At 59.7% G+C, this 21,560-nt stretch overlaps 1 protein-coding gene across 4 annotated transcripts; it reads left to right on the top strand.

The window, feature by feature from the left end:
* The first annotated feature begins 149 nt into the window (after positions 1 to 149).
* On the top strand, positions 150 to 15,683 carry LOC125621007 (alpha-N-acetylgalactosaminide alpha-2,6-sialyltransferase 2). Of its 4 annotated transcripts, none has more exons than XM_048817349.2 (11): positions 150 to 476; positions 1,037 to 1,220; positions 2,572 to 2,611; positions 8,639 to 8,743; positions 10,351 to 10,516; positions 10,817 to 10,994; positions 11,345 to 11,483; positions 12,112 to 12,215; positions 12,805 to 12,888; positions 13,260 to 13,359; positions 14,174 to 15,683. In XM_048817349.2, exons 2-11 carry the CDS (start codon positions 1,111 to 1,113, stop codon positions 14,342 to 14,344), a joined length of 1,197 nt encoding a protein of 398 aa, XP_048673306.2. In that variant the 5' UTR covers positions 150 to 476; positions 1,037 to 1,110; the 3' UTR covers positions 14,345 to 15,683. The 4 variants fall into 4 exon arrangements, with proteins under 4 accessions (XP_048673306.2, XP_048673305.2, XP_048673304.2 ...); XM_048817348.2 differs by having other exon boundaries at positions 151 to 573; XM_048817347.2 differs by having other exon boundaries at positions 152 to 577.
* Positions 15,684 to 21,560: the final 5,877 nt, after the last annotated feature.

Below are 21,560 nucleotides of genomic sequence, written 5' to 3'. Positions count from 1 at the left end.
GCCCTGAGCATGTCTTGCTCAGCTAACTACCGAGTTCTCAAGACGCACCCAAGTTTCCTAGCGAAGAGGCTGGCGCTGGCCTGTCTCATTGGACTAACCTCCATGTTCTGTTTTGATAAAGGGCACTTAAAACAGTCTAAACAAACAGCCTTGGGGAAATCCAGCAGTCTGGAGGAATACAAACACAGTGAGTACATAAAACTGCCTGGCCCTCACAGGCCGTCCCCCAGCAAAGGCCCTCCTCCTTGACTCCAGGGTGCAGTTGTTGTTACTGGTATGGTGCAGGAGAGCCCGGCTGCTGCTGGCTGATAAGACATCCTGTGTATGCTGTAGCTGGGGTTTCCGTTGCGGGCTGCACTGAACGATCCACCCACCCATAATTTCCAGTGCAACGAAAGGTGCTTCAGAGACTGGTCCACAGAGACACGTCCCAGGGCTGGAAAGAGCTCTCCGTGATCAGGCAGCGCTGCTGAAAGGTGCGAAGGCAGGGAGAAGGCCCCAGGCAGAAGCAAAGAGCCAGTCTCCAGCCCTGCAGAGTCTTGCGAACCAAGAGGCTGGCGGGAAGGCTGAGAAGTGGGTGAGGCTGGGGGGATGTGGGATGGAAGCTAACAGAAGGGAGGGGGCTGGGTTGGAGGTGGCTAGGCAGCCAGTGAGATGGTCCATGGCTGGGTGGGTCGGTGGACAGGAAGCCACATCTTGCATAGCATGGAGTTCTCATTGCAGATTCCTAGAAACGGTCTCTCCCCCTTCCCCCTTTCTGTGCCGCCCTCTCCTGGGATCCTTTCCAGTCTGGACAGAGCTGTCCGCTCCACGTCCCATCCCCCTGATCTCTCTCCAAAGGGCTCTCTGCTGGCAGAGCTGACTTGCTTCAGCCTCAACACTGCCTGGGGTCCTGGAGAGGTACGAGCGGAGCGGTACGAGGTGGGGGGGAGATGAGGGATCCAGAGGGGGCGCTCAGGGCTGTGTGCACGAAGAGGCCCACCATGGGGGTGGACAGCGGCTGAGCCAGGTTCATGTCTCTGCACCTGATCCACAGCTTCTGTGGGGCCACGAGAACGGCTGCGTTGCCCAGATCCTGCTCCGGCACCTACTGGTGCCTCTGTGCCAGCCATGATCTGCTGTGCCCTGCGCTGGGCTCTGCTGGGTGCTGTGACCCTGGAGTTTCTGTACCAAGCCAGGACCTACTACAGCCAGGGGAGCTTCCCAAGTTTCTTCTACAGGTAAAGACCAACCATGCACTCTGTTCTTGGAGGGCTCTAGCCGCTAGGAAGGCGACACAGTCCCTGCCGTGGATCTCCTGTAGCTCAGCATGTGGACACCAGCGATGGGAGCAGCAGAAATGCGAGGCTAGGGAGCCGCGTTCTGCTGATCTGGGGGGATTTCCCTGCCTTGGGGGCTCTGCCAAGCTGCCCCTGCCAGCGGTGGCGTCTTGCCCTCGCTCACATCTTTGTGCCAATATTGTGCCCTTGGAACTTTCTGAACGGCAGGTGGATAATGATGAGCAAACCCGGGGGGACCCCCCCCCAGTGACTTTCCCTCTACCCCTCTGGCTGCGTCGGTGTGGGGGCCGCCTGGGCCAGAGGAGCAGGGTGACGGGCTCTGGGGCGCTGGCTGTGAGGCGGTGCCGCAGGCCAGGGGATTTTTGCTTTTGAAGCAAACCAACCCCCGGCTCCTTTGTGTGCATTCGCTCACTGCCCTGAATGGCAGCTGGGGATGAAGCGTTTGCAGGGCAGGGGCTGCTGCGATGCAGGAACTTGAGATCCTGGGTGCCCAGCACCTTCCCACTCAGAATCCCAGCTCCCTACGCCAAGGGGAGCGAGGGTCCTGGCCGGGAGGGTTCACGGGCCCCTGCTCCCCCTTCTGTCTGCCCTACAGAGCTGGATGCGATCCCGACTCCCCTGGCCTGCCTGTGCCCCTCCCCTCAGCTGGGCTGCTGCCCTGCCGCCGCTGGATTAGTACTGGTGTCTGTCCTGATCTCTCATCCTCCCCTCTCAGGCATGGCTGGGCTCAGGGGATCAGTCACAGGATAGGGAGCTTTGCTTGTCTACTTGGGGGAGGGCTGGGCTGCTGGTGCTGGCCCTCCCACCTGTGTGCGCTCCGGGGTGGGGAGCTGTTCCCCCCTGCTCTGTGTGTCAGGGTCTTCACGCACCAATCCAGCACCACAGGGGGTCAGGTCTATTCCCACACGGCCCAGGGAGGGTGCAGGGTTCTGGTCTGTGCAACTTCAGGGCTTTAACCTTTGAGGTGACCACACTCCCATGCCTGGGGGCAGAGCTGATGTGCAGGAATGGGGGCAGAAACAGGGGCAGAGCCTCCTTTAATGCCCTATTTCTTCCTGCGTAGCTGCCTTCATGTGGCACCGCTGGCCGTCACTTCCACAGGTGCCGTCCTGTAACTAGCCACTGTGGGCAAAGTCCCTAGCTACAGGGGCCAACCATGCAGCCTGAAGCAGCAGGGCCCCGCGCCCCCTGGGGGATCCTCCCCCAGATCGGGTCTGATGGACAGACACCTTGCCAGGCCAAGAGGGAACGCACTGTGAAACTGCTCTCTTCTCTGCCCCCTGCCCCACAGGGATCCTGTCGGAGCTCGCCAGCCCAGAGCCGGACCCATGTGTCGCGGAGTGTGGGGGAGTCCAGGCCCTGCACCCCTCTTCCTGGGATCCACTGAGACTCTCAGCCAGCCAGTAAAACAGAAGGTTTATTGGACAACAGGAACACAGTCCACAACAGAGCTTGTGGGTACAACCAGGACCCCTCAATCACGTCCTTCTGGGGGAGCAGGGAGCTTAGACCCCAGCCCTGGGGTTCCCTGTGTTCCTCTCCCCAGCCTCCCAAACTGCCCACTAAACCCACCCAGCAGGTTCCCTGCTGCAGCCTCTGTTCACATTCCTGGGCAGAGGTGTCACCTCCCCTCCCCCTCCTGACTCAGGTGACAGGCTCTCAGGTCTCCCATCCCCAGGGCACATTCCCAGGTCAACACTCCCCCCTCCCTGCTGAGTCACTTCGTCACATCTCTCCCCCCTTCGAGACTGAACTGAGCGGGGTCACTGCGACCAGTGACCTGGGGAAGTTCGGGGCCCCCTCTCCGGGACAGCGCATCCGCTATCAGGTTGGCACTTCCCTTCACGTGGACCACGTCCATGTCGTAATCCTGCAGGAGCAGGCTCCATCTCAGGAGCTTGGCGTTGGCTCCTTTCATCTGGTGCAGCCAGGTCAGGGGAGAGTGGTCGGTGTAGACGGTGAAGTGTCGCCCGAAGAGATAGGGCTCTAGTTTCTTGAGGGCCCACACCATGGCCAGGCACTCCTTCTCGATGGCCGCGTAGTGTTGCTCCCGGGGTAGCAACTTCTTGCTCAGGTACACGATGGGGTGTCTCTCCCCCTTTTCATCCTCCTGCATTAACACCGCCCCCAGTCCCGTGTCGGAGGCGTCGGTGAACACCACAAAGGCCTTGTCAAAGTCCGGGTTCGCCAGAACTGGGCCACTGACCAGAGCCTCCTTCAGCGCCCGGAAAGCCACCTGGCACTGCTCGGTCCAGACCACCTTGTCTGGCTTCCCCTTCTTGCATAGCTCAGTGATGGGGGTGGCTATGGCGCTAAAGTGGGGCACAAATCTTCGGTAGTATCCTGCCATCCCAATAAAGGCTTGGACCTGCTTTTTGGTGTGGGGAGCGGGCCAGTCTCTGATCACCTCCACCTTGGCTGGTTCCGGCTTTAGGCGGCCGCTCCCCACCCGATGACCCAGGTAAGACACTTCCGCCATCCCCACCTTGCACTTCTCCGCTTTTACAGTCAGCCCAGCCCCCTGGAGTCGGTCCAGCACTTGTCTAACCTGGGACACGTGGTCCTCCCAGGTCTGGCTAAAGACACAGATGTCATCAATATACGCCACGGCAAAACTCTCCATCCCCCTCAGGAGCTGGTCCACCAGGCGCTGGAAGGTGGCCGGCGCTCCCTTGAGGCCGAAAGGCAGGGTCAGGAACTCATAGAGCCCAGAGGGGTGATAAAGGCCGATTTCAGTCGGGCATCTGCATCCAGCGGCACTTGCCAGTAGCCCTTTGTAAGGTCCATGGTGGTAAGGTACCGAGCTCCTCCCAGTTTGTCTAGGAGCTCGTCCGGCCTGGGCATGGGGTAGGCATCAGATACAGTGATGGCATTGAGCTTCCGATAGTCCACGCAGAACCGGACCGACCCGTCCTTTTTGGGGACCAGCACCACCGGCGAGGCCCAAGGGCTGGCCGATGGCTGGATCACCCCCAAAGCCAGCATGTCCCGGACCTCTCTTTCCAGGTCCTGAGCAGTTTTCCCTGTGACTCGGAAGGGGGAGCATCTTATCGGCGGGTGCGACCCTGTCTGCACCCGGTGAACAGTCAGATTAGTGCGTCCAGGCTGGTTGGAAAACAGCTGTCGGTACGGATGCAGCACCCCCCTGACCTCAGCTTGCTGGGCAGGGGTTAGCTGATCCGAGAGGGGGATTGTTTCCAGGGGGGAACCAGCTCTGGTCCCAGGGAATAGATCTACTAAAGGGTCATCTCCCTGCTCTTCCCACTGTCCACACACGGCCAACACCACATTCCCCCTGGCATAATATGGCTTCATCATATTCACATGGTACACCCGGCGGTGGTGCGCCCGGTTCGACAGCTCCACCACATAGTTTACCTCATTGAGCTGCTTGACGACCTTGAAAGGGCCCTCCCAGGCGGCCTGTAGTTTGTTCTTTCTCACAGGGATGAGAACCATCACCGGATCCCCGGTGGCGTAGGCACGGGCCCTTGCCGTGCGGTCATACCAGACCTTCTGCTTCTTCTGGGCTCTGGCCAGATTCTCCCTGGCCAGGCCCATGAGTTCAGCCAGTCTCTCTCGGAAGATCAGGACATACTCCACCACTGACTCTCCATCGGGAGTGGCCTTCCCCTCCCACTCGTCTCTCATCAGGTCCAGGGGGCCCCTCACCCTCCTTCCATATAACAGTTCGAAAGGCGAAAATCCGGTAGACTCCTGGGGCACCTCCCTGTACGCGAACAGCAGGTGAGGTAAGTACTTGTCCCAATCCTGCGGGTGCTGGTTCATAAAGGTTTTCAGCATCATCTTTAGCGTCCCGTTAAACCTCTCCACCAGCCCGTTGGACTGGGGGTGATAAGCTGAGGCCCAGTCGTGCCGGACCCCACATTTCTCCCACAAGCACCGGAGCAGGGCCGACATGAAGTTGGAGCCTTGGTCTGTCAAGACTTCCTTGGGGAACCCCACTCGGCTGAAAATGGTCAGGAGCGCATCGGCCACGGTGTCTGCTTCAATGGAAGCTAAGGGCACTGCCTCGGGGTAGCGGGTGGCAAAATCTACCACCACCAGAATGTATTTCTTCCCCGACCGGGTCGTCTTGCTGAGAGGCCCCACGATGTCCATGGCCACCTTCTGGAAAGGTTCCTCTATGATGGGCAAAGGTCTCAAAGCCGCTTTCCCCTTGTCCCGGGCCTTCCCCACCCTCTGACAGGGGTCACAGGATCGGCAATACTGCCGGACCGTGGTAAAGACCCCGGGCCAGTAAAAGTTCTGTAGCAACCTCTGCCGGGTGCGCCGGATTCCCTGGTGCCCTGCGAGGGGGATGTCATGGGCCAGGTACAGGAGCTTGCGGCGATACTTCTGGGGGACCACCAGCTGCCTCCTGATCCCACAGGACTCTACTTCCCTTGTGGGAGCCCATTCTCGGTACAGGAACCCCTTCTCCCACAGGAACCTCTCCTGGCAGTCTCTCCTCATGGTCCGTACCACCCTGAGGTCGGCCAGGTCCCTGAGCTTCCGCAAGGAGGGATCTTTCCTCAACTCGGCCTGGAACTCAGCGGCTGGGGAAGGGATGGGGACCGGTTCCCCCTCAGTGGCCAGGTCTGAGGCCTCAGCCTCTCTGAGCCGTGCCCCTCGGCCCTCCCTTCCCACCAGGGTAGGGTCCTGCGCCTCCGGTGCGGTACCCTCCCCGAGGTCAGGGAGCAGTGGCCCTCGCCGGCTCTGGCTACGGGTCACAACCAGGGCGGTCTGGGGCTTGCTTGGCCAGTCCTCTAGGTCTCCCCCCATCAAAACTTCAGTGGGCAAATGGTGGTGTACCCCCACATCCTTGGGGCCCTCCTTGGCCCCCCATTTCAGGTGTACCCTTGCCACGGGCACCTTAAATGGGGTCCCGCCCACCCCTGTCAGGGTCAGGTAGGTGTTGGGCACCACCCGATCTGGGGCCACCACCTCGGGCCGGGCCAGCGTCACCTCCGCGCCCGTATCCCAGTATCCATTGACCTTCCTCCCATCCACCTCCAGGGGAACAAGGCACTCTCTCCGGAGGGACAGCCCCGCGCCCACCCTGTAAACTGAGCGCCCTGAGTCCAGAGCCTCCAGCCCTCTGGTGGAGCTGGCCTGGGGTACTCTTCCCTCCTGAGCAGGTGGTAAACTGGTAGGCCCCCTTTCCTGGGTCGTCTGCCCCTCGTCCAGCTGGGTCCCTACCCAATTAACCCTGGGTAGGTTGGGTCTGCTCAGTTTGTCCCTGAGCCCAGGGCACTGGGACCGTATGTGGCCTCTCTGGCCACAGTGATAGCAGCTCAGGTCACGTTGGTCCCCTCGAGCGGGTCGGAGGGGCCCGACGCCAGGCGTTCCCCTTGGGAGGGGGTTCTCCCTATTTCCCCGCTGGGAGGCCCCCTGGTGACTCTCTCTCTGCATCGGGGGGGGCCTGTTCTTTTGGGACTCCTCCCGGCTACCCCCTGACCGACTGTTCACAAACTCGTCGGCCAGCTGCCCTGCGTGCTGGGGGTTCTCGAGCTTTTTGTCCACCAACCACAGCCTCAGGTCGGAAGGGCACTGTTCATACAGTTGCTCCAGTACAATTAGGTCAAGCAGGTCCTCTTTAGCTCGGGCCCCAGCTGTCCACTTGCGGGCATACCCCTGCATCCGGTTGGCCAGTTGTAGGTAGGTGACCTCAGGCGTTTTACGCTGACTCCGGAACCTTCTCCGGTACATCTCGGGGGTCAGCCCAAACTCACGGAGCAGGGCCTGTTTGAACAGTTCATAGTCCCCTGCCTCCGGCCCTGTCATCCGGCTGTACACCTCCACGGCTTTGGGGTCCAGTAAGGGGGTGAGAAACTGGAGCCTGTCTGCAGGGTCAACCCTGTGCAGCTCACAGGCATTCTCAAAGGCCGTCAGGAAGCTATCTATGTCCTCCCCCTCCTTACGCTGGGCCAGGAAGCACTTATCAAAGTTCCTTGCAGTCTTGGGTCCCCCCTCATTCACCACAGCCGGGGCCCCACTGCTCTTCAGCCTGGCCAGCTCCAGTTCATGCTGTCTTTGTTTCTCCTTCTCCTGACGCTCCCTCTCCTTCTCCTGACGCTCCCTCTCCTTCTCCTGACGCTCCCTCTCCTTCTCCTGACGCTCCCTCTCCTTCTCCTCCTGCTCATGTTGACGTTGTTTCTCCTTCTCCTCCTGCTCATGTTGACGTTGTTTCTCCTCATGTTGACGTTGTTTTTCATGATCCTCCAGCTCCCTCATTTTCATCTCCCTCTCCCATTCCAGCCGCCTCCGCTCCAGGGATGGGGAGCTCCGCCGGGAGGATCCCCTGCTGGGTGCTGGGGTCAGGGTGCCCTCGGTATTCGCTGGGCTTCCCCCAACCCCTCCCCCAGGCATAGGTAGGAAGGGTCTCGGGATGTCCTCGGCAGCAGTCTGACCCCTCCCAGCCCGGTCAGGCCCCGGGGCCCACGCTGCGTCTGCCGGGCGGCTCCCCTCAGGGACAGGGATCGGGTCCTTCAAGCGATCCCTCTCCTCCAACTGGGCAATCAGTTGTTCCTTGGTGGACCTCCCGATGCGCAGCCCCCTCTGCCTGCACAGCTCCACCAGGTCACTCTTAAGGCGTTTAGCGTACATCTCCCTGCTGGCCACTCGCAGGCCGGGCAGCTTCCCACGGTTTCCAGGAAAAGCCCTTAGTGTGCCAGTCCTTCTTGAGGTCACCACCTCTTTGCCAGGGTCGAGCTGCAGACTCCTCCGCCCCTGGGACCGCTCGCTGCAATCCCCCGGGGGACCCTGTTACTGCAAAAGTCTTTCTCTCTGGTCACACATTCCCAGGGGTTAGCCGCCCCCCGAAACCGTCTCTCTCTGAATCTTCAGCACGCCTGGTCCCCGTCAATTCCCCTTCGTTTTACTGTTCCCCAGTCACTTACTGCAGGAAGCGCCGTTCACGGGGTGCAGTAGATCCCACCGCTGCCACCAGTTGTCGCGGAGTGTGGGGGAGTCCAGGCCCTGCACCCCTCTTCCTGGGATCCACTGAGACTCTCAGCCAGCCAGTAAAACAGAAGGTTTATTGGACAACAGGAACACAGTCCACAACAGAGCTTGTGGGTACAACCAGGACCCCTCAATCACGTCCTTCTGGGGGAGCAGGGAGCTTAGACCCCAGCCCTGGGGTTCCCTGTGTTCCTCTCCCCAGCCTCCCAAACTGCCCACTAAACTCACCCCGCAGGTTCCCTGCTGCAGCCTCTGTTCACATTCCTGGGCAGAGGTGTTACCTCCCCCTCCCCCTCCTGACTCAGGTGACAGGCTCTCAGGTCTCCCATCCCCAGGGCACATTCCCAGGTCAACACTCCCCCCTCCCTGCTGAGTCACTTCGTCACACCATGACAGTGCAGACACCGGTGACCCCACTGGGCAGTAGGGCCCCCACCTCCACGCTGCAGCTGTTCTTGGGGGACCTGTATGGCCGGGACAAGACGTACCAGGGCTCGGTATGCACCACCCGCTCCCTTGTGGGGGTGAAGCCTGGGGGCTCCAGGCCTTGGATTTGTTCCTGGAGGGAGAAGCGTCACTCCGTGGTCATGTTTCAGAGGAACAGCCGTGTTAGTCTGTATTCGCAAAAAGAAAAGGAGTACTTGTGGCACCTTAGAGACTAACCAATTTATTTGAGCATGAGCTTTCGTGAGCTACAGCTCACTTCATCAGATGTTTACCGTGGAAACTGCAGCAGACTTTATATACACACAGAGAATATGAAACAATACCTCCTCCCACCCCACTGTCCTGCTGGTAATAGCTTATCTAAAGTCATCAACAGGTGGGCCATTTCCAGCACAAATCCAGGTTTTCTCACCCTCCACCCCCCACACAAATTCACTCTCCTGCTGGTGCTAGCCCATCCAAAGTGACAACTCTTTACATAATCAAGTAGGGCTATTTCCTGCATAGATCAAGGTTTTCTCACATCCCCCCCACCCCCATACACACACAAACTCACTCTCCTGCTGGTAATAGCTCATCTAAACTGACCACTCTCCAAGTTTAAATCCAAGTTAAACCAGAACATCTGGGGGGGGGGGGGTAGGAAAAAACAAGAAGAAACAGGCTACCTTGCATAATGACTTAGCCACTCCCAGTCTCTATTTAAGCCTAAATTAATAGTATCCAATTTGCAAATGAATTCCAATTCAGCAGTTTCTCGCTGGAGTCTGGATTTGAAGTTTTTTTGTTTTAAGATAGCGACCTTCATGTCTGTGATTGCGTGACCAGAGAGATTGAAGTGTTCTCCGACTGGTTTATGAATGTTATAATTCTTGACATCTGATTTGTGTCCATTTATTCTTTTACGTAGAGACTGTCCAGTTTGACCAATGTACATGGCAGAGGGGCATTGCTGGCACATGATGGCATATATCACATTGGTGGATGTGCAGGTGAACGAGCCTCTGATAGCGTGGCTGATGTTATTAGGCCCTGTGATGGTGTCCCCTGAATAGATATGTGGGCACAATTGGCAACGGGCTTTGTTGCAAGGATAAGTTCCTGGGTTAGTGGTTCTGTTGTGTGGTATGTGGTTGTTGGTGAGTATTTGCTTCAGGTTGCGGGGCTGTCTGTAGGCAAGGACTGGCCTGTCTCCCAAGACTTGTGAGAGTGTTGGGTCATCCTTTAGGATAGGTTGTAGATCCTTAATAATGCGTTGGAGGGGTTTTAGTTGGGGGCTGAAGGTGACCGCTAGTGGCGTTCTGTTATTTTACTGTTATTTATACTCCGTGGTCATGCACAGGAGGGTTGTGCAGTGCCAGTGAGGACAATGTCTGGCTCCTGCTGCCCTGCTCCCGTTGTCCCCCTTGGCATCCTCTCATCCTGCAGCTCCAAGGGGCCAGAAGGGGCCAGCCTGAGCTCCCCTGTGTGGCTGCTCAGACCAGGGACCTCCTGGTTGTGTCTAGCGCTGGCCTCAAGCTGGGCTCATACAAAGACTCCCACCCCCCCCACCCCCGGGCAACATTGCCTCCTTTCCTGGTAGGCTCCCCCTTGCCCAGCTCCTGGCGTGGCTGCCTGGCACTTCCTCATCCCCCGCTCTCGGGTTTTGCTTTGCCAGAGGTGCCCCAGTGGCATCAGGAAGAGGATCGCGGGCACCAAGTTCAGCAGCATCTTCCTGGAGGCCATTCCAGTGCTGCAGTGGGCCCAGCATGCCTGGACAGCTGAGTATCGACGCCTGCAGAGCTACGGGGGGGCCCACGGCTGGCAGGATGTCGGCTGGCCTGGTGAGAGCTCGCCCACAGCTCGTGGTGGGGTGTGAGGGGCGCATGGGGCCACGGGGGGAGCTGTCTGTCGCCCTGAGAGCCGAGCACTGGCCTCTTGCTCCCAGGAAGGCTGGGGCCTGGCGCTGCCCTGTGGAGGCGACGCTGGGTAGCGCCTGGAGCATGTCAGCTGGGCACCCTGCTATGACACACGCTGGAGTTCCCCTTCTGCCCCCATGGCTGGAGGTGAAGCCTGCCATGTGCCAGGCACATTGCCTGCACCCTGCCCCCGGCTCATCTCCCCGCCCTGGTTTGTGGTTCCAGTTGTGAGGGACACGCTGACCCGTCTCAACACGTCGGCCAACGGGCGCATGTTCGACGCCCGCCCCGGAGCTGCTGCAGGCGGCTCCCCCTGCGTCCGCTGCGCCGTGGTGGGCAACAGCGGCATCCTGAACGGCTCCCGGGCAGGGGCTGCGATTGACCAGCACGACTATGTCTTCAGGTGAGAGCTTGCCAGGGGGCTGGGCAGCGTGGTGGGGAGGGGGGTCGTACCTGCCCCAGGTGAGAGCTCGCTGGGGGCGCTGGCTGGGCAGCGCAGTGGGAGGGGTTCGTATCTGCCCCAGGTGAGAGGTCGCTGGGGGGCTGGCTGGGCAGCGCAGTGGTGGGGTTCGTATCTGCCCCAGGTGAGAGCTCGCTGGGGGGCTGGCTGGGCAGCGCAGTGGGAGGGGTTGTACCTGCCCAGGTGGGAGCTCGCTGGGGGGCTGGCTGGGCAGCGGGGGGGGGTCCTACCTTCCCTAGGTGAGAGTTCGCTGCTCTTCAGGATGGACTGACTCTCCCCTCCCCTCCTCGCAGGACCAACGCGGCCCTCACCAAGGGCTTCGAAAGAGACGTGGGCCGCAGGACTTCCTTTTACATCTTCTCCACTAACACCATGATGAACTCGCTGCATAACTACGCCAGCAACGGTTTCCGCCAGTTGCCCCAGACTCCGGTGAGGGGACGCGCCTACCCCTGGCCATCACATGCTGATGACGCTGGCGAGAGCCCGGGTGTCTGAGGATCATGAGTGGGGAGGCAGTGTGGCCTAATGGATGGAGCACTGGACTGGGACTCAGGAGTCGGGGGTTCTATTCCTGCTCCAGCCACTGAGCTACTGTGTGACCTCTCTCCCTGTGCCTCAGTTTACTCATCTGCACAATGGGGAGAATGATCCTGACCTGCTTTGTAATGTGTTGTGAGATCTACAGATGAACATTGCAAAATTATTAATTTTATCATCTCACACACCGCTGTACTGATGCCCTGCACTCCCACCCCACAGCCCTTCAGCTAGTCCAACCCTGGGCTCCCCGCACAGCTCTGCTGATGCACTTCAATATTAGCCCTGTTGTGGGGCCGGTCCTGAGCCCAGGCTGCCAGGAGTACTGAATGGCAGAAGCCAGCTCAATGCCAGGGGTGACTCTGGGCTCTTCTAGCCCCGGGCTGAGCACGGCTGCCTTGTCACCCCCCCAGGTCAGGCAGCAGCAAACGAGGAGCCTAGCTGAGGGCTCCATAGGGAGGGGAAGGCAGTGCTGGGCCAGGGGCCAAGGCAGCGTTAATCGCCGTATTCATTGCAACAGGAAACCAAGTACATCTTCCTCCCGGACCACGACCGAGATTACCTGCTGCTCCAGGCAGCCCTGACTAATCGCCCTGTCAACAGCGGCCCAGATGAGGGTGCTCGGTGAGTCCCGGGGCAGGGAGGTGGGTCCATGGTTTGCTTGGTTCCTGTGCTGCCCCAGGTCCATGATAATACACTCCAGGAGGTCTGAGCACCCACTGCCCACCACACGAGGGGAGCCGGGTGCCCCCAATTCATGTAATGCTTGGGAAGTGGGGGCCAGGTCCCATGAGGCACTGGCAAGGGGGCAGTGTCTGTTATGGGGGTCACTGATGGGGGAGGTGGGAGCCCCCGACTCTGCTTGCCCAGCATTTCGGAGCCTCTGCTCTCTGCCAGGTGCAGGACCAAGCTTCCCTGCCCCTGGTGCCCCGGGGTCCGGTCGCTATCCACAGGAACAGCAGCCTGCTCTGACGCTGCCGTGGTTCAGCAAAGGGGCAGCAGGAGCCCCAGCCGAGCCCGCTCCTTGGTCATAAGGCGCGAATGGCTCTGGGTCTCTGTGAATGTCTGCGGAGCCGGGGGCGGGGAGGATGCTGAGCTGGGCAGGCCATTGCTCTGCTCCGACCCTGCAGCTTGGACAGGCTGAGGACATGCCCATGGGGAGTCCCTTCGGGCCGGGTGGATTCTCACACCCGCTTTCGTCTTCTCCCCACAGGCCGGAGCGATACTTTGGGAAAGACCTGCGGGCGGAGAAGTTTAAGATGTTTCACCCAGATTTTATCCTCTACGTCAGGAACCGGTAATGATCCTGTGTCGGAGCCTCTGGCTGCAAGCGCTTCCCGGGGCCCTGCACTGCCATGGCGGGAGGGCTGGATGGATTCAGGGCCCCGCAGCCCCCAGAGCCCTCAAGCGGTGCAGAGACAGAGCCTTCACCCCTGGGGAGGCAGAGAGAGAGCCCCTGTGCTCCAGCTGATCTGAAGGGCCTGTGTGGCTGGCTCCCAGAGGAGCCATCGGCCAGAAGACAGGTAACTGCAGTGGCGGGATCCTCTGGCCCAGCTCCCTTGGCGGGATGTCCCAGGTGGGGTGCTCCGCTGGGTGAAGGCACGGTCCCCACCGTCCGCTGTAGTCGCAGCAATGATGGTCTCTTCCCTCTTCTCTCCTACCTGGTAGGTTCCTCCGCTCCAGCATTTTGGACACCCCGCTGCGGAGGCTGTACCATCCCTCCACCGGGGCAGTGATGCTGTTGGCTGCCCTCCACACCTGCGATGAGGTAGGGCCGGCTACTAACCTGTTCTGGCCACTCTGCCCTGACCACAAGGCAGAAGCTGCCATCTGCTGGTCCCAGGGCACACTGCCAGCCTTAGGATGGGAGGGACTTGGGTCATTTCCTTGCATCCCCAGCCCCTGCGGTGGACTCCTTGAGGGACAGCATCCCGTCTGTGCTGCGCCGGCTGCTTCCACCGCTGCAAGCCGCGCTCCCTGCAGCCTCGCTCTGGAGCCTGCAGGTCTAGCCCATGTGCCTTGCTGGGCACCCCTGTGTTCCTTGGGCTGCGCTCTTTGTCCCGCTGCGGTCCGTGCCCGCTGGTGGATGCGCTTCGTGGGCACGGTGCGTCAGCCCTGCTCAGAGCTATTTCCCTCGTCTCTGTGGTGATAGCTCTGCCCCCGCGGGTGGCACTCACGGTCCCCGGGTCCGGCCATGCAGCACTAGGGGGTGGCGCATCGCTCCTGCAGGGCTCCTGCCCTGCTCACTTAGCTGGGAGCTGCAGGAGAGTTTTATCTGCACATCTCCAGTGGGTGCAACAATCTGCCCCCCCCACCACTCCCAGGAGCTGGCAAGACCCTCATGAGGGTGACCTCTGCGCCCTCCCCCCACCCCGCGCACACACACATGGGAGCGGGTCAGGTGAGGCCCATACACCGCAAGCAGCAGGTTCCCTGATCAGGTTCTGCTCCACATCTCCCGTTAGAGGGCTGAGGGGTCGGGCATTGTTTTGGCCCCTCCCCAAGTGGGATCTTAGGCAGGGTCTGTGCCTGGCTGCTCAGAGCTCCTGGCAGGGTCTGGCTAACTCCTCCCCCTCTCCCAGGTGAGCGCCTACGGGTTCATTACCTCCAACTACACGGCCTACTCCGACCACTACTTTGACCGGACGCAAAAGGCCCTGCTGTTCTACGCCAACCACGACCTGTGGCTGGAGATGAGGCTGTGGCAGAAGCTGCACCAGAGCCGGCTCATCACGCTGTACACGAGAGGCTGAAGGTTGGGACCATGCTGGGCCTGGACCCCTCTGCGGGGCAGAGCGAAGGGACTGACGCGCCAGCTTAGGCCGGCACCTGCCGGGTGGGGCACTGGAAACAAACTGTCTGTCAAGCGTGAAGCTGGGTCCTAGACCTCGGAGAAGGAAAAGCCCCATTGGACTGTCCAGCCTGTCACCCCTAGTTGCTTGGGGAAGGGTCCTCCTGCACTGGGCAACGCTGCCCACAGCCGCCTGCCAGCCCCCAGCGGTTCCTGCCCAGAGCGGAGTCGTCACCTGACTGGCTGCCCTTGGAACAAATCCAGGCTGCTGCTTTCTGGTGGGGGGAGGCGAATGGGGCTGAATGCAGCTGCGGGGGCTGCATAGCTTGCAGAACAGCTCACGAGAAGGAGAGCCTTTCGCTGGGACTGAACTGGTGCCGTGAGCAGGCCTCTGGGCTGGAACGCTGCTTGCTGGGTCTCCAAGTGTCCCTCCCTGCGGCTGCTGCTGCTGAGAATTGCCTACTACAGGAGAGTGCCTGGCCCCACCGGCAGGGAGCCCTGGCATTCGAACTCCCTGGCCTGAATAACCGGGGAATGGGGGAGATAGGGCTGTGCTAAGTCCCATTACAAAGCAGGGTGACACCTCTGGCTCCTGGATTGTCTGTCCCCAAATTTCAGCCAGCATTGGGACTTTGTCTAGCCTCTGGGGCCGCTCGAGGGGAGAGATCCCAGCACTCCAGCAGCTGGGGTGTGGCATGAGTCCCTGCTGCTATACAGAGAGCGTCCCTCTTGGAGCCAGAACTCTGGATGGCCATTAGTCCTTTGTCTAACCAATAGCCCCCCTTCTCCCCCAGCGAGCCCCATCCTGAACCACCAAAGAAAGGTCCTCTACCCACTGTGACGAAGTGGGACTGTTCTTAATGTTTCCTCTCAATAGTGTGGGGGTGCCTCAGTTTCCCCTAGGCAGTTCTTAAGTATATAGGGGATGGAGTAAGGGTGTATGATCATTGCAGAGCCCTAGAGGGCAGGTGTGTGCAGGGGTCTGGACACAGGGAATGGCCAACACCCTGTTTCCTGGCAACTGATGGCCTGGCCCTTCCCCGCTGCAAGGTGAGAGCTAAAGGGTTGGAGAACAAAGAGATCAGGTGCCCTCCTGGCCCGGGACAGGGACAAAGCCCAGAGGTGAAGGGGCTGGAGGGAGTTTGTTTGAGGTTGGCTGGGGTCATGGAGTGAAGTACAGACGTGGTTGTCTGGCTCACTGCCCCCCAAAATGGACCCAGCTGAGGGGTCCGGTTCTCTACACCTACAAGCTCTGTGTTAGACCATGTTCCTGTCGTCTAATAAACCTCTGTTTTACTGGCTGGCTGAGAGTCACGTCTGACTACGGAGTTGCGGGGCAGGACCCTCTGGCTTCCCCAGAACCCAGCCTGGGCGGACTCGCTGGGCGAAGTGCACGGAGGGGCAGAGGATGCTGAATGCTCCGAGGTCAGACCCAGGAAGATGGAAGCCGTGTGAGCTGTGTGTCCTGCAGACAGGCTGCTCACAGAAAGGAGACTTCCCCAGAGTCCTGCCTGGCTTCGTAGGGAGCAGTTCCAGAGCATCGCCCAGGGACTCCATGACACCCACCTAAAAGGAAGGGCAGTCTGAGAGCCAGGGATGTTCCAACTCAGGAGAATTGGCTAGGTGCCGTTCCTTCTGTGCCTCAGTTTCCCCATCTGTAAAATGGGAGTGGGCACTGTTCGTTAACAATGGACTCTGCTCCCCTCTGGCAGCAGGGCGGGGCTGGCACTGCTAGCTCACAGCTGGGCACCGGGCTGGGCTACACAGCTGGGAACAGAGCCTTCGCCCACCCTCCCTTTCTGACAGGACTGAGCTGCCCTGGCGTCCGCGGGGCAGAGCCAGGCTGCACCAGCTGCCCTTTGTTTCAGCAGCATTAATCAGAGCTAACTCCCCTAGTGCACCCTGGATGCTGCAGGCTCTAAATCAGTAAATCATGTGAAATCTGGCGTGGGGGTGGGGGAAAAACAAGTCCCATCCTGCTGGGAGTCAGCCCTTGCATGGCCAAGGAAACAATCCCAGGGCACCTGCCCCTCCTCACCCCGGTGCTCTGTGCTCCCCCCCAGCACCCTGTGCTCCCCCCCCAGCACCCTGTGCTCCTCCCCCCAACCCTGGGGCTCTGTGCTCCCGCCCGGCACTCTCTACCGGCTCTGGAGACACAGCCCCAGGTGCTGCTGAGCTCCATGCACAGAGGGGAAGGGCAGGCTGCCAGGGCACAGGAAGGTCCTGGCAGGTGTCTCAGACCCAGCCCTATTGCACCCGAGAGGTAACTCTCGGTTGCCGGGAATGGAACCCAGGCATCCTGCCCCCTCGTACCAGTGGCTGGCCGTGCACTGACACACAGTACCTGTAGCTTGCCTAGCGCTTTAAAGCCTCTCCCTTCAGGGGGAAGAGTTCTGCTTTGTTTCACTTGGGCATCTACAATCCCAGGGCCAGATTCCCAGCTGCTGTGAACAGCTCCCTGGATGGGACAGGTTTCAGAGGAACAGCCGTGTTAGTCTGTATTCGCAAAAAGAAAAGGAGTACTTGTGGCACCTTAGAGACTAACCAATTTATTTGAGCATGAGCTTTCGTGAGCTACAGCTCACTTCATCAGATGCATACCGTGGAAACTGCAGCAGACTTTATATACACACAGAGAATATGAAACAATACCTCCTCCCACCCCACTGTCCTGCTGGTAATAGCTTATCTAAAGTGATCAACAGGTGGGCCATTTCCAGCACAAATCCAGGTTTTCTCACCCTCCACCCCCCACACAAATTCACTCTTCTGCTGGTGCTAGCCCATCCAAAGTGACAACTCTTTACATAATCAAGTCGGGCTATTTCCTGCATAGATCCAGGTTTTCTCACATCCCCCCCACCCCCATACACACACAAACTCACTCTCCTGCTGGCAATAGCTCATCTAAACTGACCACTCTCCAAGTTTAAATCCAAGTTAAACCAGAACATCGGGGGGGGGGGGGGGATGGTAGGAAAAAACAAGAGGAAACAGGCTACCTTGCATAATGACTTAGCCACTCCCAGTCTCTATTTAAGCCTAAATTAATAGTATCCAATTTGCAAATGAATTCCAATTCAGCAGTTTCTCGCTGGAGTCTGGATTTGAAGTTTTTGTGTTTTAAGATAGCGACCTTCATGTCTGTGATTGCGTGACCAGAGAGATTGAAGTGTTCTCCGACTGGTTTATGAATGTTATAATTCTTGACATCTGATTTGTGTCCATTTATTCTTTTACGTAGAGACTGTCCAGTTTGACCAATGTACATGGCAGAGGGGCATTGCTGGCACATGATGGCATATATCACATTGGTGGATGTGCAGGTGAACGAGCCTCTGATAGTGTGGCTGATGTTATTAGGCCCTGTGATGGTGTCCCCTGAATAGATATGTGGGCACAATTGGCAACGGGCTTTGTTGCAAGGATAAGTTCCTGGGTTAGTGGTTCTGTTGTGTGGTATGTGGTTGTTGGTGAGTATTTGCTTCAGGTTGCGGGGCTGTCTGTAGGCAAGGACTGGCCTGTCTCCCAAGACTTGTGAGAGTGTTGGGTCATCCTTTAGGATAGGTTGTAGATCCTTAATAATGCGTTGGAGGGGTTTTAGTTGGGGGCTGAAGGTGACCGCTAGTGGCGTTCTGTTATTTTCTTTGTTAGGCCTGTCCTGTAGTAGGTAACTTCTGGGAACTCTTCTGGCTCTATCAATCTGTTTCTTTACTTCTGCAGGTGGACAGCGGCTCAGGCCCCAGCCGTCCCTCATTCTCTTTGCATCATTTTTTAAATGCGACTTGCACTGTAGCAAGATCATTGCACCACAAGGCAGCATGATGTGATCTCCACCTGCTCCAAGCCAGCCGGACCCAGCCAGTCCTGGCACCAGCTTGGGGGTTCTAGGTACAGGTTCCCTTCTCAGGTTGGGGCCTCCAGATCAGTGTGGAATGGGCCAGAAGTCCTGCAACCCCACCCAGCCCTGCTAGCTCAGCTGCGCTCTCGGCGGCTTGCTCAGGAAGACCACGGCTGTGGGCACAATGTAGTCGCATGGCTGATGCTGAGGTAGTTTTGGGCTGTAGGCTCAGCTCTGCCTTTTCATTGCAGCATCTCACCGTCCCGTGAGCCGCAGTGTTGGCTAACTTCTAGGCCGATGCCCAGTTCAGACGTGAATAAATCGTCTATGTTATACAATAGATTCTGGAGCTTTATGTTGGCTGGCTGCCTGGGATCCTCGGTGGAGATGGAGTCTGTTATCCCACCTGAATTGGAGGGCCGTGAGCCAGCTGTCTGTAGGGCTCCCCGGTCTGGTTTGCAGGCAGTAGCCCAGGCCCCTGGCAGGGAGGGAGCGGGGGGCTGGCTGCCCATTCACTCCTCACCCGCAGGTCTCCTATTCCCTTTGATGGGAGTCGTGTGCACGGAAAGGCAGCCATGTCTATCCTGCTAAAATGGGGCCAAGTGCTTCCTTGGGCCGTTTCCCTGGAGGGAGCCAGGCGTCGGTTAGTCTTTCCTGCGCTGACCCCCGCTCCCGTCTGCTGGTGCAGGCTTGGGGCAGGGCTGCCCCTTCTGGCTGATGCAGCCTGGGGAAGGAGTGCAGCAGGGCAGAGACATTTCCCAGGTAGCAGAGCAAAGACCGATCTTCAGGCTCTGCTGTGCCCAACCACACAGCCCTTGTCCTGCTCCTGGCTCGGGGCTGGTGTGTGGGGGGCAGTGTTAGAGTGGACTCTGGGGGGCATCTCTGCAAGGCCCAGTGCAGTCAGAGCAGAGGGCCCTGGGAGGGCCTGCTTAGGCACAGGTGGAGTGGGGTGAGCACAGGACTGGGAGCCAGGAACACCTGGGCTGTAATGGCAACTCTGCCATAGCCTGGTCCAGCCCAGGGGATTTTACCTGTTTTCCCAAAGTCCCCTGCTGCAGTCGTGGCCTCCGTGGCTGTACGGGTGGGGAGAGCAGCCCTGAGCAGCCTGCCCCGTGGTTCTGTCTGGCCCGAGGGGCCTGGCGCTGACGAGCCTGGGGGTGCTCCTGCCTCAGCCGAACCCCAATGTCGAGCCAGTGTACCCCAATGGCAAAGGGGGGGTGTCGCCCCCTCTGGCGGCTAACAGCCCACTACTGCTGCCAGCGAGCGGTGCTGCTCCCTGACCCCGAGCAGAAGAGGGGTGTCCTTTGGCCTGAGGTTTGCACCCCATTGGTGAGTGCTGGCCTGGCTCCTTATGCCATGTTCTTGGATATGCTGCCTCGTGTCCCCCCGGCGATGGTGTCTGGGGCCCCAGCTGTTGCATGTCAGATCCAGCCTGGTCCCCACCCCAGGAATTCTGGTTCAGAGACGGATCGCCAGCTTTGAGCTGCTGGGTCCGGCCTCGCCCAGCTCTGCTCCCATGTTCTGCATCAGGGTGAAGTTAAACTGAAGGCAAGGGCCATGGGCAGAAGCAAGGTCCTCCTCTCCACCCACAGCTCCAGAGTCAGCCAAGGCCTGGCTCCACACAGACTTTAGACTGCTCTGGCCGCATCCCAGCTGCCGTGCTCCTTGAGTTTGCCCCTGTGGGGCCCATCCCCGCTGGAGGAATGGGGCTAGAAAGGCCAGGCGACCAGCGCAGCTAGGATAAGCTTGGCCAAAGATCCCCAATTAAGGAAGCTGAAAACCAGCCTCTTGTTTAGTGGGATAATGGGAATCTCTTAGCTGGGGATTATCTGAACTGCTCCTTTGTAGAGAAGGGCCGAAGTTGACAGAGGTTTTGCGGCCTGGGCGATTGCGGCTCAGTCTGGTGTCTATGCCGGGAGGGGGAGATTAGGAGCTGACCCAGCCGTATCGGCTGGAACAAGTTAGCAGGATTGGCACGGGGGGATCTCGTTGAAGCAGGCGTGAGAGTGCGGGCAGCTGGGCCCTGCGCCGTGCTCTCACTTTAAGAACTGAGTAGCCCCGGACCTGGCCCCTGTCCTGTACGGCGCACCAGGCTGGGGGTGTCAGGGGAAGGGGTGCGGCAAATTAATCTGGACCCCTTTCACGGCAGCATTCAGGGGGTCTCCTCTTCCTCCTCTCTCCGCATCGCACCAGCACCTCCCCTGGCTCTCAGCGTCTCTCTCTGGTCCGCCCTCTCCCAGGCCAGCTGCAGCTCAGCCCCAGAACGGGCCGCGGTTGGGCTGAGCTGAGCTCATGGGGCTCTGAGAACAGGCCCAGCCCAGCGGTGCCAGGCCCTGGGACGGGTCCAGAGGGACTTTAACCCTGAGCTCTATGGCTGGTGCTGCATGCTGCGGGGAGGGGTTCACCTCAGCAGGCCAGTGGGGTTTGTGGAACCAGGCTGTATCTCCCCGTGCCAGGGGCTGGGGGCCAGGCCTCCTGGCTTCTCTCTCTGCGCCACTAACTGCGCTCTGTCCGGCCAAGCCCTCGGGCCAGCGGGAATTCCTGGCTGAGGCTACTGTGGGTACAGGGAAGGGGCCAGGCGAAAGCAGAGGGCTCGGCCGCAGACGGGATCACACGAGAGAGTCTTTATTCGGGGCAGGAAATGGCCCCGGCGGATGCGAACGGCACCAGGGCTGCAATAGAAGTGCTGAGGCTGCTCCTGCCCCCACACGGCAGGGCAGGGGCAGGGACGGGAGCCAGGCAGGACACGGCACAAGGACAGCGGCTGCAAATAGGAACTTTCACCACCCCACCCTCCTCCAACTAGGGCAGCTGCTGCACATGGTGAACTGGCCCTTCTCCGGGCAGAGAGCAGCCAGCTGGCCCAGGCGGGGCTCTCCGGTGCTGAGCTGGGCACAGTCTGAGCGGGAGGGGAGGGGGCAGGGGGAAGGGAACGGATGCAGGAGGCCCAAGGCTCGGAGCTGCTCCGGGTCTGGTTTTTCTTCTCAGTCTTTCTGCTCCTAGCCCCGGCCTGGCTGGCCCTGACGCTCTGTCGGGTTGGGAGGCCGGGGGGAGGGCGGCACCGTCTGGAATGCGCCCGCTGCTGGTCCTGTGCGTCTCAGCTGCCCCCACGTCCCCGGCAGGGGAGGTGCTGGGGAGATTAAGCTGCAATGGGGCCAGGGGGGTGGTTGTTATTTCTCAAGCCCTCCCTCCTGCCCTGGCCCAGAACTGCCTCCTACTGCTCTGGGCCTGGTATGCATCTTGCTACCCCCCCTGCTCTCCCATCCCCCCAGGCCAGGTGTGGCTGCGACCTTCCCCCTCCCTCCCCAGCCCCTTCCCCTCCAAACTGGGGTCTAGG

Source organism: Caretta caretta, chromosome 14 (assembly GCF_965140235.1).
Source record: "Caretta caretta isolate rCarCar2 chromosome 14, rCarCar1.hap1, whole genome shotgun sequence".
NCBI classification, from domain to species: Eukaryota; Metazoa; Chordata; order Testudines; family Cheloniidae; genus Caretta; species Caretta caretta.
This window is presented reverse-complemented; position numbering and strand designations above follow the sequence as displayed.